The 14969-nt window shown below is 47.5% G+C and overlaps 1 protein-coding gene across 4 annotated transcripts in view; it reads right to left on the bottom strand.

The window, feature by feature from the left end:
* Window positions 1-6: 6 nt before the first annotated feature.
* The window catches only part of si:dkey-89b17.4 (zinc finger protein 850), a 21562-nt gene continuing 6599 nt past the window's right edge, over window positions 7-14969 (bottom strand). Inside the window, exons 2-5 of one of the 4 annotated variants that reach the window (XM_050068808.1) lie at window positions 5646-8426; window positions 2034-3137; window positions 1845-1940; window positions 768-908 (exon numbers count right to left, since the gene is read on the bottom strand). In XM_050068808.1, coding sequence (XP_049924765.1) covers window positions 1862-1940; window positions 2034-3137; window positions 5646-8212 — 3750 coding nt within the window. In that variant the 5' untranslated portion in view covers window positions 8213-8426 and the 3' untranslated portion in view covers window positions 768-908; window positions 1845-1861. Of the gene's footprint in view, window positions 909-1844; window positions 1941-2027; window positions 3138-5645; window positions 8427-14969 lie in introns of all 4 variants that reach the window. The other 3 variants (XM_050068809.1, XM_050068807.1, XM_050068806.1) reach the window with 3 other exon arrangements.

Below are 14969 nucleotides of genomic sequence, written 5' to 3'. Positions count from 1 at the left end.
CCCCCCCCCCATCCCTTATCTTATATGAAGGGGCCGCCGGGCATACCCAGGAAGTTGGGCGCGTGGGCCATGGGAGGGGGCGCCGTCGAGCCGCTCCAGTGCACCTTCATGTGGTGCCTCAGGTTGGACTTGGAGGAGAAACGCTTGTCGCACTGCTGGCAGGAAAACGGTTTCTCCTTGGTGTGGATGCGGCGGTGGCAGATGAGCTGGGTGGAGACACGGAAGGACTTGCCGCAGTCGGGGCACTGATAGCGTTTGGGCTCGGTGTGGATCCGCCGGTGGTTCTTGAGGGACATCAGGTTGGGGAACTCCTTCTGGCAGGAGTTACAGAAGTAGGTCCCGGTCTTGTGGCTGTTCTTGTGGTTGAGCAGGGAGCTGGCGTGGCGGTAGGACCGCCCACATTGATCGCACACATGGGATTTGATGACCTCACTGTGGCTCCCGCGGCTGCGAGCTTTTGCCACGCTGCCGGGGTGGAGTCCTTGCTCTTGCATCAAGGTGAGGTCTAGGCCTGACCCCCAGCCCAGCTCCTGGGAGCCCCCCGGTCGAGGCTGCTGGGGTCTGGGCTGGCGGGGCTGTGGCGTCTGGCCGTGGGTGATCTCCATGTGGAGCCTGAAGCTGGCCTGCGTGGGAAAGGCTCGCTGGCAGGACCGGCAGGTCAGCTCCCGCTGCTTCTGGTGGACGCGTCGGTGGTTGTAGAGCTGGGAGGAAACTCGGAAGGCCTTGCCGCAGTCGTGGCAACGGTGGCGCCGCGTCTCTGAGTGGATGCGGCGGTGGTTCTTCAGGGCAAGCAGGTTGGAGTAGGTCTTGAGGCACACGGCGCAGTGGTAGATGCCGACAGTGTGGGTGTTCTTGTGGTTGAGGAGGGAGCTGGCATGGCGGTAGGAGCGGCCACATTGATCACATCTGTGCAGAGACGAACAAGGAAGAACAAGAGGGAAGGACCAGGAGGAGCGGGGAGGAGGGGGGAGGAGGGAGGAACAGAAGGAAGGAAAAGGGGAGATTAGTAACAGAAGATGGCAGTTTGCTCTCACTCTTCTATTCAAGATTATCTCAGTTACTGGTTACCACTTTTTCTTTAGAATTATAGAAATATTTAAACTACCACTCATCATCTAAGATGTTGCACATACAGGTATATGATCTGAAATCCGGCTTAATGCTTTTAAACAACTACAAAGTGGTGTACCATCTACAGTTAAGAGGTCTACACAGTGATCTGGGAGAGGACTGCTGGGTGGGGGAGGGAGGGACATGGGAGAAACTATGGACAAACAACTGGGAATCATGTGGGGGACTGGGAGGTATCTGCTGCTCCCTGCACTGCACAAATGGACACAGCTGGAAACTATTTCAGAGACCTTCTGTCACAGCTTTCTTTTGGGTGATTGCTCAATATAATGATGAAGAATCCATCAAACATGCCTAAAGAACCTCCGCCATGTCAGACTGTAGTTGTCGGAACTGTTAGGAATGATAACCTCGACACATGTGCAGTGCAGCTAGCTCCAAATACTTCCTAATCTTCCCTTTGACATCAAAATGCAAGAGCCCCATCACATGACTGCATGTTCTAGTCTGACATCTGGCCAGTATCATGACACTACCAAAAGGAAACAAACACAAACAAAGACTACAGTCAAAATCAGAACAACAGCAAGGAACAAACATCAATACTTTTAAATTTTGCTAAAATGCTACACACAAAATGCTACGTAAATCAAATCTGTGTCAGAGTTTGCTGAGAATACAAAGCATGAAAACAAAACATCTAAACATGAAGGCAGCCTAGAAAACTCAAGTGTGTGATATATGCTAACTGAAAGCAAACGGGTTTGACTTATCTGGTCTCTCCACTAATTCAATTTGTCCAAACTTCAGAAAAATCCGAATTCCGGCACGCGTATGGTCCCAAGGAAGCCGGATTGGAGATCATATACCTGTAATAGACACGTAGAGACCTAAATTTATCTTCACTATTTTTTTTTCCAACTTCGAAGAATCACAAACAACTGACGAGAACTCACGTGTACCGACACTCGTCGCCCTCTCCCGTGGGTGCAGTGGCCTTCCTCCTGACTTCCATGCCTACCTGGTTGTCCCCGCAGCGGTGCCTGGCTAGGCCGGATCTCCCCTGGAAACTCTTCCCACAGGTGGGGCAGCCAAAGGGGGTGGCGCCCTCCTCGTGGACCTTCTGGTGGTTTCGGAGGAACCTGGCCAGCCGGAAAGCTTTCCCACACGTGTGGCAGATGTGCTTCTTTCGCTGCGTGTGGATGCGCATGTGGTTGCGCAACGCCATGTAGTTGGTGTAGGGCTTGTCGCAGAAGTTGCACCGGAAGTTGCCCGTCTTGTGGGTGTGCTTGTGGTTCAGCAAGGAGCTTGCATGTTTGTAAGCACAACTGCACAGGTCACAGGCATAGGGTCTCTCGTCAGAGTCCAAGTCCACAGAGCTTCTCTCCATGCTGATGTTGGTGGAGCTGTTGGTGGAGGAGGATGAAGGCAGGTGCTGGGCTGGGCAGTCATGGGCTGCGAGCTCATCGGCCGTGGCAAAGCCTTCACAGCAGCCATCGCACTCAAAATCCATCTGGGCCCCGGGGCCCTGTGGCCCTTTGCACAGGCCGGCTGTAGTGTGGGTAGCTAGCTGCCTCTGGGTGCGGAAGCCTTTGCCACATTCTTGGCAGTTGTGCTTCTTCTGGGCAAAGTGGAGGCGTAGGTGGTTTTTCATTGCCAGCCTGTTGGGGTACGTGGAGTTGCAAACATTGCAGTGGTACTCTCCGATTTTATGGAGGTTCTTGTGATTAGCCAGGCTGCCGGCGTGGCGGTATGTTTTGCCACATTCTTCACAGGCAAAAGGCCGCCGTCCACTTTCAGCTGGATCAAACTTCTGGGGCCTGGAAGTTCCAGCGGAGGAGTAGGGCTTCTTGAACCCTTGATGGCTGTATTTCATGCCCATTGGCTGACTCTTTGACGACTCTCCTCTCATAGTCTGCATCTGAGATGGTCCGGGCTGCTGGAAGCGGGAACCGTTGGGGCCGGTCCGAACGAGACCTTTGGCTCGGTGCTCCTCGTGGAGACGGAGGTGGTTGATCAGCTGCTTTTGGATCTTGAAAGCCTTGCCGCATTCCTCACACTTGTGCCTGCAGCATGAATGGACAGAGATGAAGAAGACACAATCCATTAAAGCTATTAACTTCAACCAATATGGTGGTGTTTAACATGATCCTCATTCACTGCAACCCAGAAGTCAAATTCCTAGTAAGGCTGGCAGTCCTGGCACCATGTGCAACACATCTGACAACAAATGGACTCAGCGCAGTTAAAAATCTTAATGTCCTCACTGGAAGGCATTCTACAAAAACTAAAGCTGAATCTCGTCAGCCAATGTCTCCATTTCAAGCTGAAAAATCACAATCACATCATCAGTTTGGGACCTTGACTGATGAAATCTTGACTCTGTTCCCTCAGTATTTACCCATCAGCTGAAACATTAAACCCACTGACAGAGTAAATGGCATTAATCATTTCATTACAAGACAATGTTCTGTGGGGAACCTTTCGTTCCGACATTCATGTGAATGACATGCTCCATCCACCCAAACACTGTTACAGACCAAGTACCCCCCCCCCCCTGGCAACAGCACTCCTCAATGGCAGTGCCCCCCCAGCATCACATTGCACCATGTCAGACCGCAGAAACTGTTCTGGAATGACCCGAGGAACGTGAAAGAGAGCTGAAGCAATGGACCTGGCATCAAAATTCCTCAGATCCCAATAAGATCGAGCATCTGTGGGATGTGCTGGTACCTCAGAGGAACCCCTCATCCATGGTAGGGCCTCCTTGGATCACACTTGGCAATGTCCTGTTTAGGCATGGACACCAGACCTCTGGGTATGTCTGGGTGTTGGCGGCGGATCTTTGGGTCCTGCGGGTTGTGAGGTGGGATACCAGCGCGTCCCACATATGCTCAATCAGAAAGGGGGGACTTCTGCAACAATTGGGTGGGTGGAGTGTCGGGTGACATTCACATGAATGTCAGGGCCAAAGGATTCTTCACAAAGAAAATCATTGTAACAAGATGATCAAAGTTATTCACGTCACCTGTCAGTGGTTTTAATGTTTCGGCCGATCGACGGGATTAAATCAAAACATACACAACACTAATTTGGTTTTAAACATGAAGTTCTTAAAGGGATAGTGCACCCAAAAATGAAATTTCAGCCATTATCTACTCACCCTCATGCTGAGGAATGCTCACATCCCTGGCGGAGATCGGCGGGGGGAGCGGCTAGCACACCTAATGGCTGACGGTGCCCCAGACGGGGGGAGCGGCTAGCACACCTAATGGCTGACGGTGCCCCAGACTAACGTCCAAGAACACAAAATCAAAACCACAAAATAGCTCCATACTGCTCATCCGTAGTGATCCAAGTGTCCTGAAGCCCCGACATAAAAAGTTGTTTCGAAAAACGTCATTTGAACTCAGTTTTTAGCCTCACTGTAGCCTGTAGCTCTGACTGCTTCTCTGTGCTCCGTGCTCACGTGTGCGCGCTTGTGCGTGAGACCAGCGAAAGCATGAGCTTTGCTTACCTGTCTTTACATCACGTGACACGTGCACCACAGGGGGAGACAACAGTAACCACAGTAGCTACAAGATAATTTGCACTACGGTCTTTTAGCAAAGGACAGCCCAAAATGTCCAAAGACTTTGAAATTGAGGAGGAACAGCATTTCTTTGCTGAGCCGTATTTGTTTGAGCCCGAGTATACGGACGGAACTCAGGCTACTGGATGAAGCAGCCGCCGCAGCTCATGAGCCTAACCCTCAGCCAGCCGCAGAATACCGGAGTCGAGCACTGGAAACCTGGTGGTGTAGTTGTTTCAAATGCAAAGCAATGCCAATGGATGAGGAAAGTCTTTGCTGCTCAGACTGGGAATTGGCGATGCCTGCACTTGAGAATCTGGATATCGGTACTGACGAGACTGCTGCTCTTCAGAGACCGTGCATCACCGATCACCCTGAGTTTCCAGCACTTCTGACCCGTAGTGTTCTGGAGACATTTTTTTACTTCCCCAAGATCAACTGGAAGAAAAGGCAGAGGCCAGATGGCAGGCTTTCAGAGGAGTAAATCATTAATTTCTACCGTAGTTCAGGCGGACAATGGCGTTGGTCTCGGATATGTGGTTACTGTTGTCTCTCCCTGTGGTGCACGTCACGTAATGTAAACACGGGTAAGCAAAGCTCGTGCTTTCGCTGGTCTCGCGCAAGCGCGCACATGTGAGCATGGAGCACAGAGAAGCAGTCAGAGCTACAGGCTACAGTGAGGCTAAAAACAGGTTTTTTGAAACAACTTTTTACGTCGGGGCTTCAGGACACTTGGATCACTATGGACGAGCATGTTGGAGATATTTTGTGGTTTCAATTTTGTGTTCTTGGACGTTAGTCTGGGGTGCCGTCAGCCATAAGGTGTGCTAGCCGCTCCACCCACCGATCTCTGCAAGGGATGTGAGGACTCTAAAACTTCACCAGAGCCTCCCTCGGCATATGGGTGAGTAGATAATGGCTGAATTTTCATTTTTGGGTGCGCTATCCCTTTAAGCCAACTTTAAAAGATCTGCCCAAATGAAGTAAAAACGGATAGACGTACCTCTTTAGATCAAAGTGGGTCCTTTGGTGATTCTTGAGAGCCAGCAGATTGTAGTAGCGTTTCTGGCACACCAAGCAGCGGAAAACACCCGTCTTATGGGACTTTTTGTGGTTAAGGAGTGAGCAGGGGTGTCTGTACCCTCGTCCACACTGGTCACACTTGTGGGGTTTGTCACTTTGGTCAACCATAGGTCTACGTCCATCGCCACCAACATCACGGCTTCCTCCGGCAACTCCACCGCCGACGCCATCCCCTCCAGACATTCCTTTGGCTCCATTCAGACCCTGCTTGCTCAGTGAGCTGGCCCGATTTTTACCGGGGCACAGGTGGGTGATCAGGTGGTGGCGATCAGCAAAAAACATGCCACAGTCAACACAGATGTGGTTGCGTCCATCCATCTTGTCACTGCCATTAGCTGAGCTGCCTACAATACCCTGTTGCTGGCCGTCCGGCCTCTGGGGGCCATGGACTAACTGGTGATTCAGGAGGTCCTGTTTCCTGGAGAAGCTCTGGCCACAGGTGGAGCAGATCATCCTCCACTCTTGCTCCAGGTTGGAAGGTCCTGGCCCTGTTGGGTTATTGGCATGACTACGCAGGTGGCTCCTGAGGGCTCTGAGGCTGGCGTAGTGGTTGCCACACACTGAACACTGATACACTTCACCATCATCATCGTCGTCTTTGTCATTGCTGCCCATCCTCTTGCCTCCACTCTGGGAGTATTGTCGTTGGCTGCTGCCTTCTTTCAAGTTGCTGGAGCTTCCAGCTGGCAGCGAGGTTCCACTGGAGCTGTGGTAGTTCATATTCCCCATAAAACCGTTGGACATGTTGCTCTGCTGCGGCTGCTGGCCACGGCGGGGACACATGTGCGACTTGATGCCGGATACATCTCCGTACATCTCACCGCAGTCAGCACACACGTGTCTGTCAGCCTGACGGTGAGCAGAGCTGCTCTGGGAAAGTGAGCTGCCATCAAAGCGATCGTGGAACTCAAGAGAGTCCAACCCACTGCTGTGGCCACCGTCTGGTACAAAGTGGGCAGCATCACCAAGGTTTCCTGGCAGTGAGATTGGAGTGGTCGCACCACTGCCTTCCTGGACGTAGCTCTGCTGGGAGTCCAGAGTGAGCGGCTCTGGTGAAAGCCAGTCATTGCTGTCGTTATTAATAGGCTGGTTGGAGGGACGCCCCTTGTGGCTCCGCAGGTGGCTGTGTAGCGCTGCCAAGTGAGGGTACTGCTTACAGCAGATGGTGCACTGGTAGTGGCCTGTCTGATGGCAGCGTTTGTGGTTGACCAGGCTTCCTGCATGCCGATAGCTTTTGCCACACTCCCCGCACTTAAAACGCCGCTCTCCGTCATCTGGAGAGTTGGCCTGGGGCACACGGCCTCCGGAGGGAGAAGACACTGAGCCCTGTGATCCAGAGCTTATGTCTGAGTTGAGGATGGCGCTATCCTGGCCATGGGACGCAGGGTGGGGGTCATGGGTCAGATAGTGGACTTTCAGGGTCTCCAGATCTGGGTGTCCTGCGCCACAGTATGCACATGTGTAGATGGGATTGTTGACTGGAGGGCCCATTATGGGGTCGTAGGGACCTCTTTTGTCACTGGGGAGGGGTGGCAGAGGCAGAGGGTCCCCCAGGGCAGGGGTGTACGCTGGGGATCGAACTGCACTCAGGTTGTGGGGCATGATGCCTGGGAAACTACGTGGCAGGCCGAGGGAGGGCGTGGCCGTGTTGTGCAGCAGGATGTGCTCCTGAAAGTCTGTCTTGCTCGGTAGCGCTATCTGGCACAGGTGGCAGAAACAAGAGGCAGTGTTGTCGCTCTGGGACGACTGGGAGACACTGCTGCGCTCCGAGCCATGGAGGCTGCTGCTGCTACTGCTGCTGCTCACCATGGAGGCCCCAGGGGTCTTGAACTTCGAGTGAGTTCTCTCGTGGCTGTTTAGGGCAGCCAGGTTGCTAAATTGTTTAAAACACACAGAGCACTTAAAAGTTCCTTGCTGGTGACACTTCTTGTGGTTCACCAGGCTACCGTGGTGCCGGTAGGTTCTGTCACACTGATCGCACTTGAATGGTCTGTCCCAAGCGTCGTCAGATTCAGGGGAGCCTTTTTTTCCGTGGTCGTCTGTCTCGTGGCTTTGCAGGACACTATGTCCCATACCACTATTATTCAAATGGGAGCGTCCAAACCCGTCCGAGAGGTCTTGGGCGAGGCCGTAGTCCCTCTCGTCGTGGCCTGCTTCTTCAGCTACTTCTTCGCTCTCTTCTTCTGTGTGTGCACTACTAGGGGACAATGTATGGATACGTAGGTGGTTCTTCAAAGCTACCGCGTTGGGCAGCGTACGCGTACAAACAGGACACTGGAATGAACCCACTTCGTGAGACTTTTTATGATTAGCTAGGCTCGCTGCGTGCTTGTAAATTCGGCCACACTGTTCACACTCAAAGCGTCCGTTCTCTTCTTGCTGATAATGTGCTTTCATATGCTCTAGAAGACTTGGAGTACTCGGACAAACCATATCACACTCTTTACAGGGGAAACCCTTGGCACGACTCATATCATGCATTGCCATAGTACTCTAAAGCAAATCAGTCGGAGGGAATCACGGTTCACAACACAGCAATGAACGGTGACGTTAGGGAGGTGGAGGAGGAAACAGTGGGGCTTAGCTATTCAGTTGAGGGTGATGGTGGCAGCCATTTTCTCCCCAGTGCAGGTCCAGCCAATTGGGGCCCACCTTGGGAGGTGGCGGGCCTGCAGGGGTCACACCAGCCAATGAGGTATCACTGTGGAGACAAGAAGAAGCAGAAAAGAAGAGGGTTACCAAAGAAGCAACTTACTACCCCATTTAAACCTGATTACTTTTTTTTTTTTTTTTTTTAAAAAGATGGAGTTTAACTCAAAATATGTTTTGCAACGGACTAGGTCACAGTGACATTGCCCTTTGACCACAAAATTTTACTTTGATCATCTGTGACTCAAAGTGGACATTTGTGCCAAATTCTAGGAAATTCCCTCAAAGTGTTCTTGAGATATCGCAATTACGAGAATGACACGGATGCAAGGTCACAGTGACCATGACCTTTGACCACCAAAATGTTCAAAGCCAGACTCCTTTGAGAAAAACAGTGATTTAACATCAGTGAACACAGGAGCTGCTGAAATCAGTTGGTGTGTTTGTGTCACTGTGTGACTTTGGTGTTTCTAAGGGTTTGTCCAGATTCACCAAAGTCACACAGTGACACAAACACACTAACTGATGGAGGCAGCGGTCGACCAGCAGCTGCTGTGTTCACTGATGTTAAATTACTATGTTTTGTCAGCGGAGTCTGGTGGCTTGAATGAGAACATAGACGGCGGAGAAGCCGTTGAAATATTCTAAATATAGCATTTAACTTTTCAAAGCTCTACGCTTAGAAAACTAAAAGCCCAAAACATTAAACACTGTTCATTAATCTGCAAAAAAAACTAAAACAATGAATTGGCAACAGTTTTGATAACCAATTAACCTTTTCAGTCCATTTTTAGGCAAACATGACAAATGTTCTGTTGTTGCAGCTTCTCCAATTAAGTGTTGTCACAATACTGACATTTTGGACACAATTACTTAAAAATTTTCAATATTAAATACAATTTTCAATACCACAGGAAGACAAACTGACATCTGTTGTACAGGTAGATTTTTTTTCTTAAAAGAAAAATAAAACCAAGTTTCTTTTCTTGGTTAGCAGCAGAGAACAGCAGAATAATTGCACATGATCCTATACATATGTTTCTAATGTTTTTACTCTGCAACTCATTTTAACTGTTACCCAGATTATCATTTATTGTTTTATCAGTTCATTAATATGCAATATTTATTCCTCTGCACTCGCCTATTTTTATTCTTATGAGTATTCACAGTGCACTTTAATGTTCTGTCATGTCGTGTCCATGTTAAATGTATGTTTGCTGTATGTTCGTTACTGCACCAGGATTCATGAGCAACGACAGTTCATCCGCTGTGTGCTGCTGTTCACAGTTACTGACGATCATAGTTTTTTCTTCAGTCGTTTCTCAGGGGTCAGTTATCGTTTTATTTTGAGTCCTGAAATGAATGAATCATGGAGCCGCCTGTGAGGATGTGACTGAGCGACACACGGATGGTCTGATGTTGACACACTGCTGTCTGTTCCTGACGTCACGTGGCGCTGATGGAGAACGCTGCACCTGCCGACACAACGACGACAACCAAGACTTCAGCCTCCAACTTCCTCCATCACATTTACACGGTGTTAAATATGTCTGACACGTTACTACTCATGACCTGAGACACACTGAAAATGTTGATTTTTTTTGTTTGTTTTCTATCATCATAAACCGACTCTGGCTGTGGACACGTGTTGGTTCAGGAGGCAAGATTTAGTTTCTACTTTAGCTGATGTTCAGATGAGCATTTTGTTTTTCTTCTAGAAATAGTGTTTTGTCACTTTGATTTTTGATGACTTTTGCAGCTAAACACGATTTAACATGACGCTGTGAGGGTCATAAGGACAGAGGGATGTTGTATGCTGTAAAGCCCTGTGAGGCAAATTGTGATTTGTGATATTGGGCTTTATAAATAAAATTGATTGATTGATTGATTGATTGACATGTTCCAGTTTCCAGCTGTAGATGGATTTCAATCTGCTGTTGACTTATAAGCTAACGACTCCACCTGCAGCTAACACCTCCACCTGCAGCTAACGTCTCCACCTGCAGCTAACTGCAGCTAACGTCTCCACCTGCAGCTAACTGAAGCTAACACCTCCACCTGTAGCTAACTGCAGCTAACGTCTCTAACTGCAGCTAACACCTCCACCTGCATCTAACTGCAGCTAACACCTCCACCTGCAGCTAACGTCTCCACCTGCAGCTAACTGCAGCTAACACCTCCACCTGTAGCTAACTGCATTTAACGTCTCCACCTGCAGCTAACTGCAGCTAACACCTACACCTGTAGCTAACTGCAGCTAACATCTCCACCTGCAGCTAACTGCAGCTAACGTTTCCACCTGCAGCTAACTGCAGCTAACACCTCCACCTGCAGGTGGCTGGTTAGCTGCAGGTGGAGACGTTAGCTTCAGTTAGCTGCAGTTAGCTACAGGTTGAGTCATTAGCTTCAGTTAGCTGCAAGTAGCTAATTGAAGCTAACTGCAGTTAGCTGCAGGTGGAAACGTTAGCTGCAGTTAGCTGCAGGTGGAGGTGTTAGCTGCAGTTAGCTGCAGGTGGAGACGTTAGCTTCAGTTAGCTACAGGTGGAGTCGTTAGCTTCAGTTAGCTGCCTGTAGCTAACTGCAGCTAACACCTCCAGTTAGCTACCTGTAGCTAACTGCAGCTAACACCTCCACCTGTGCAGAACTGCTTCATAAGCTGCTGCAGTCAACAATAGGAACACTGACTGAGACAACATGAAGGCTCAGCCGAGCGCACGCACGCGCACACACACACACACACACACACACACACACACACACACACACACACAGTGCCCTTACACCTGCACAAGGACACACCACACCTGTAACAGGATAATGGAGTCCGTACGTCCGTCCATCCTGTTTCCTGCAGATCAGAGCACTTCCTTCAGACACAGCAGGACACATCACTGACTTCAAACAAAAGGACAGAGGTCCATTCATGTCCTCAAGGACCCTGCAGCTTTCTCAAGGATTCCTGGAATCTCCTCAAAGACCACAAGAACTCAGAGCTCAGTAAATCCTGGACTTCGTTCTGTCCTTTTTCATGTTGTCTTCCATTTTCTCAACACGATCTGTTGTTTGTGTTTGGTGGCGTCTTTATGTTTGTCTGGCTACAGGTTTTCAAATATGGCGGCTGTCGGTGCTGCACCGGCTTATGTGTTCAACCAGTCACCGAATACAACCGTCACTCGGGGCTCCTGTTGAGTTGACAGAGTACCTCCTCTGACACGGGAGCAAACGTCCCTCAAACCAGCGTTCAGAAACCTACGATCACTCCATGTTCTGACACTGAGCTCACAATAAACAGGAGGTTCTTTCAGCTAAGAAAAGTTCCTCTGGTCTGTGAACGCCTCACGATCATCTTTAAGTGACTGAACAAATCACGAAGTGCAGAACTGAGATTCCCAAATATCTGTTGTCAAAAATATATTCAGAAAAGTTTTATACATATTTGTAAATAATTTAATGTACTCACAGATATATTTTTTAATTTGTGGAATTTTATATTTTCCAAATTGTTATTGGAGTTTACTTTTTTATGTCTTTGTGTGAAGTGTTTTTATATTTACAGATGATGCATTAATAACCAGTTCACACGGATAATATTGACACTAATCTGTCTCCATGTGTCTCACACAAGTCAGAGTGTTTTCTGTTTTTATTAAGCTGTGAAACGTTGCCTCTGAATATTGACAAACTCTCACTATTAATCATTTAAATCTGATTTTCAATATTTCATTTTTCTGATTTTAACTTGGTTCATCATGATGTTTATTTTTACTCTATTTTATAGTTTACTTAGATTTTTTTTTTTTGCTTTTTTAAATAATATTTTATATTCCTATTGTTACATAATATATAATTTTCTAATCTCATAAAACTTCAGTTCTCCTTTAAGTTGTTTTGCAGTGAAGCACTCTGAGCTGCATGTTTGTGTGTGAGGTGGTGTATGAGTAAAGTTGAGTTGAGCAGAATTAAAGACTAAAAATTAAAAACAAAAAAATAAACAGAATTTTGACCCAGTTTTGTTTCTATTTCTATTCTACTCTCTTTTACTGTGCACATCAGTCAGAAGTTAACCTGCATGTTGTTTTCTTTGTGTGACGACAGTAAAACTGAATTCAGTCTTTAAACAGTTTCAACACATTCTCATGGACAAAGTTTCAAAACTTTCCAGGACTTTTCAAGGACCAGGAATAACATTTTAATTTCATAAAACCATGCACTTCACTGTGTCTGCTGCAGTTAGCAGCCTGGTTGCAATACTTTTACACACACACACACACACACAGAAAAATCTCGCTTCCTGTATCAAACGCCACCGCACTACGTCATGAGAGTGAAAAATTAGTACACGAAAAACTTTTTTTTTTTTTTTTAGGGGGGGGGGGGGGGGGGTGATACTAATTGTTGACTAACTGTGAATATGACAAGAAATGGTGTAAGACCAGGTCTGGCAACAGGTCAGTAGCCTACATGCTCCGTTCTATTAAAACCGCGTGTTTGTTAAGGGGGTGAGAGGACACGGAATTGTTTGCGCTTTTACGCACGGATCGGTAGGGCTGGATGATTATGGCAAAAATAATAATCACGATTAATGAACACGATTATTCATTGATTTCAAAACTCCACCAAAACTCAACTTTAATTATAACTTAAAAGAACAGCCAGAAATAAGTTAGTAACAAGTAAACAAGTAAAAAAATAATAATAATAATAATAGTAAATTACAATAATAATAGCAATAAAAACAATAAATAAAAATAAATACTAGGGCTGACCCAAGTTCAACAGCACGGGATTCGATTGTGAAAAAAAAATCGAATATTTGGCCTTTTTTTCCTCCCGTTTTTTGGGGGGGACCTTGAACACAACACCATCTCCAACAAGGAAATAGAAAGCCCGACGTGCAATGAATGGAGACCTATTATCCTGCTTGAACACAGACGACTAAATTCTTTAAACAATGTGACTCAAAATAATGATAAAATAGATTTTATTGATGTAAAATAATATGCTGATGGTGACATTTTCCACCGGTCTGGTGTCAGTGACACATGCTGCTCTGAGTCGCGCATCTGTCTGCTTGCGCTGCAGTGCGCCGAGGGTTTTAATTTTTAGTGGTAAATCAAAAGTTAAACACTACTTATCAGCAACCAGAAGTGTTTTTTCGTTTGTGAATATTTTTATCTTAATTCTAGGGTTGCAAGAAACTACCTTTTCGCCATAATTTGTAAGTTATTAACTTTTTTGGACTTTTTTTAACCGCTCGTGTTGCCTTGGGAGGCAGACACGACAGCGTGACAATGACAGATGACTGAAGTTGTCCTATCTTTCTTCTCAACCAAAGGCTGTCTTTCTGCCATGTGCTCAGTCGCTCGCTCCACATATTATTGATCCACACACGTCACACGCTTGCTGCTGCTGCACATAACACAGGTCCATTCACTTACATACACGCCGCGCCGTGCGGCGCATTAATCGTTTTTCTTCGATTATAATGTTTTTATGATCGTGAGAAGCCAAAATCGAAATCATGATTAAAATTCGATTAATAGTCCAGCCCTACGGGTCGGTGTTGGAGTGGCACACATGACTCATGCTACGGACGGACGGACGAGCCACATATCTCAGTGCCGCTTAAAAACAAGTAATACATCTGGCTACATCTTTCCCACATCAAGTATCCATGATCGCCTACACCCGCATGCGTAAAAGCGCACACAATTCCAGCTTCTACAGGCTCGCCATAGCTTACTGTCAGGACTCAGGGATTCAGAATTCGGGATGGCGGACCGTCGGAATGGCAATATTTCGGAGTGGCGGCCTGTAACTGTTGGTTAAATGGCCCGTTCGGTTGGTATTCGGATAACTGGGGTTTTACTGGTATAATGCAATAGCACCACCCAGCGGTGAAACCCGTGTACACGTTTACACGAAAAAAAATTACCCACTCTCAACGTTTAGAGATTTTTGTACACGAACTCACCCCTAGTACACGTAACATCTAAAAGCTGAAAGATCAGCCAGTATAAGTCCTGGAAAATAAGAACCGTGCCAGTTTTCCATTTGTGTCAAGCAACAGACGAGCTGAGTACTCGACACTGCACGTCCTTCAGCGCACAATTTAACAGCGCAGTGTCGATGCTGCAACGATTTATCGTGCAGCTCTGAGCTGATGTAAACTGAAGCTACGTTATGTCAACGGCTAACCTACAGAAAATAAATTCACTGTTATATTACATTACGTGTGAAGTCATTTAATTTCATGAAACTATAAATCCTCAGAATCAGACTGACCCACTGCAACAAAACAACAACATGATGTATGAGGGGCGGGAAAAATAAAATCAATACAGCAAAGTCTCGTGATATTTCTGTATGGCGATATCGTATCATCACCCAAGTATCAATTCATTTTATTATAACTAACTAATATGACAAATACAAATTACTAATTGACAGAAGTATCGATACTAACAGTGCACGCCACCTCAGTGCCTGTCGGGTGCGCGTGACGGGTCCGGCGGACACGCGCTGTGCAGGCAGCGTCTGGCAGGCACAGAGCCCTCGCTGCAACCCGGCTTGTTGTCGTCGCTGTGCTACATGC

This window comes from Epinephelus moara, chromosome 18 (genome assembly GCF_006386435.1).
Source record: "Epinephelus moara isolate mb chromosome 18, YSFRI_EMoa_1.0, whole genome shotgun sequence".
NCBI classification, from domain to species: domain Eukaryota; kingdom Metazoa; phylum Chordata; class Actinopteri; order Perciformes; family Serranidae; genus Epinephelus; species Epinephelus moara.
The sequence above is the reverse complement of the archived record's forward strand: the minus strand, read 5'-3'. Positions and strand labels throughout refer to the sequence as shown.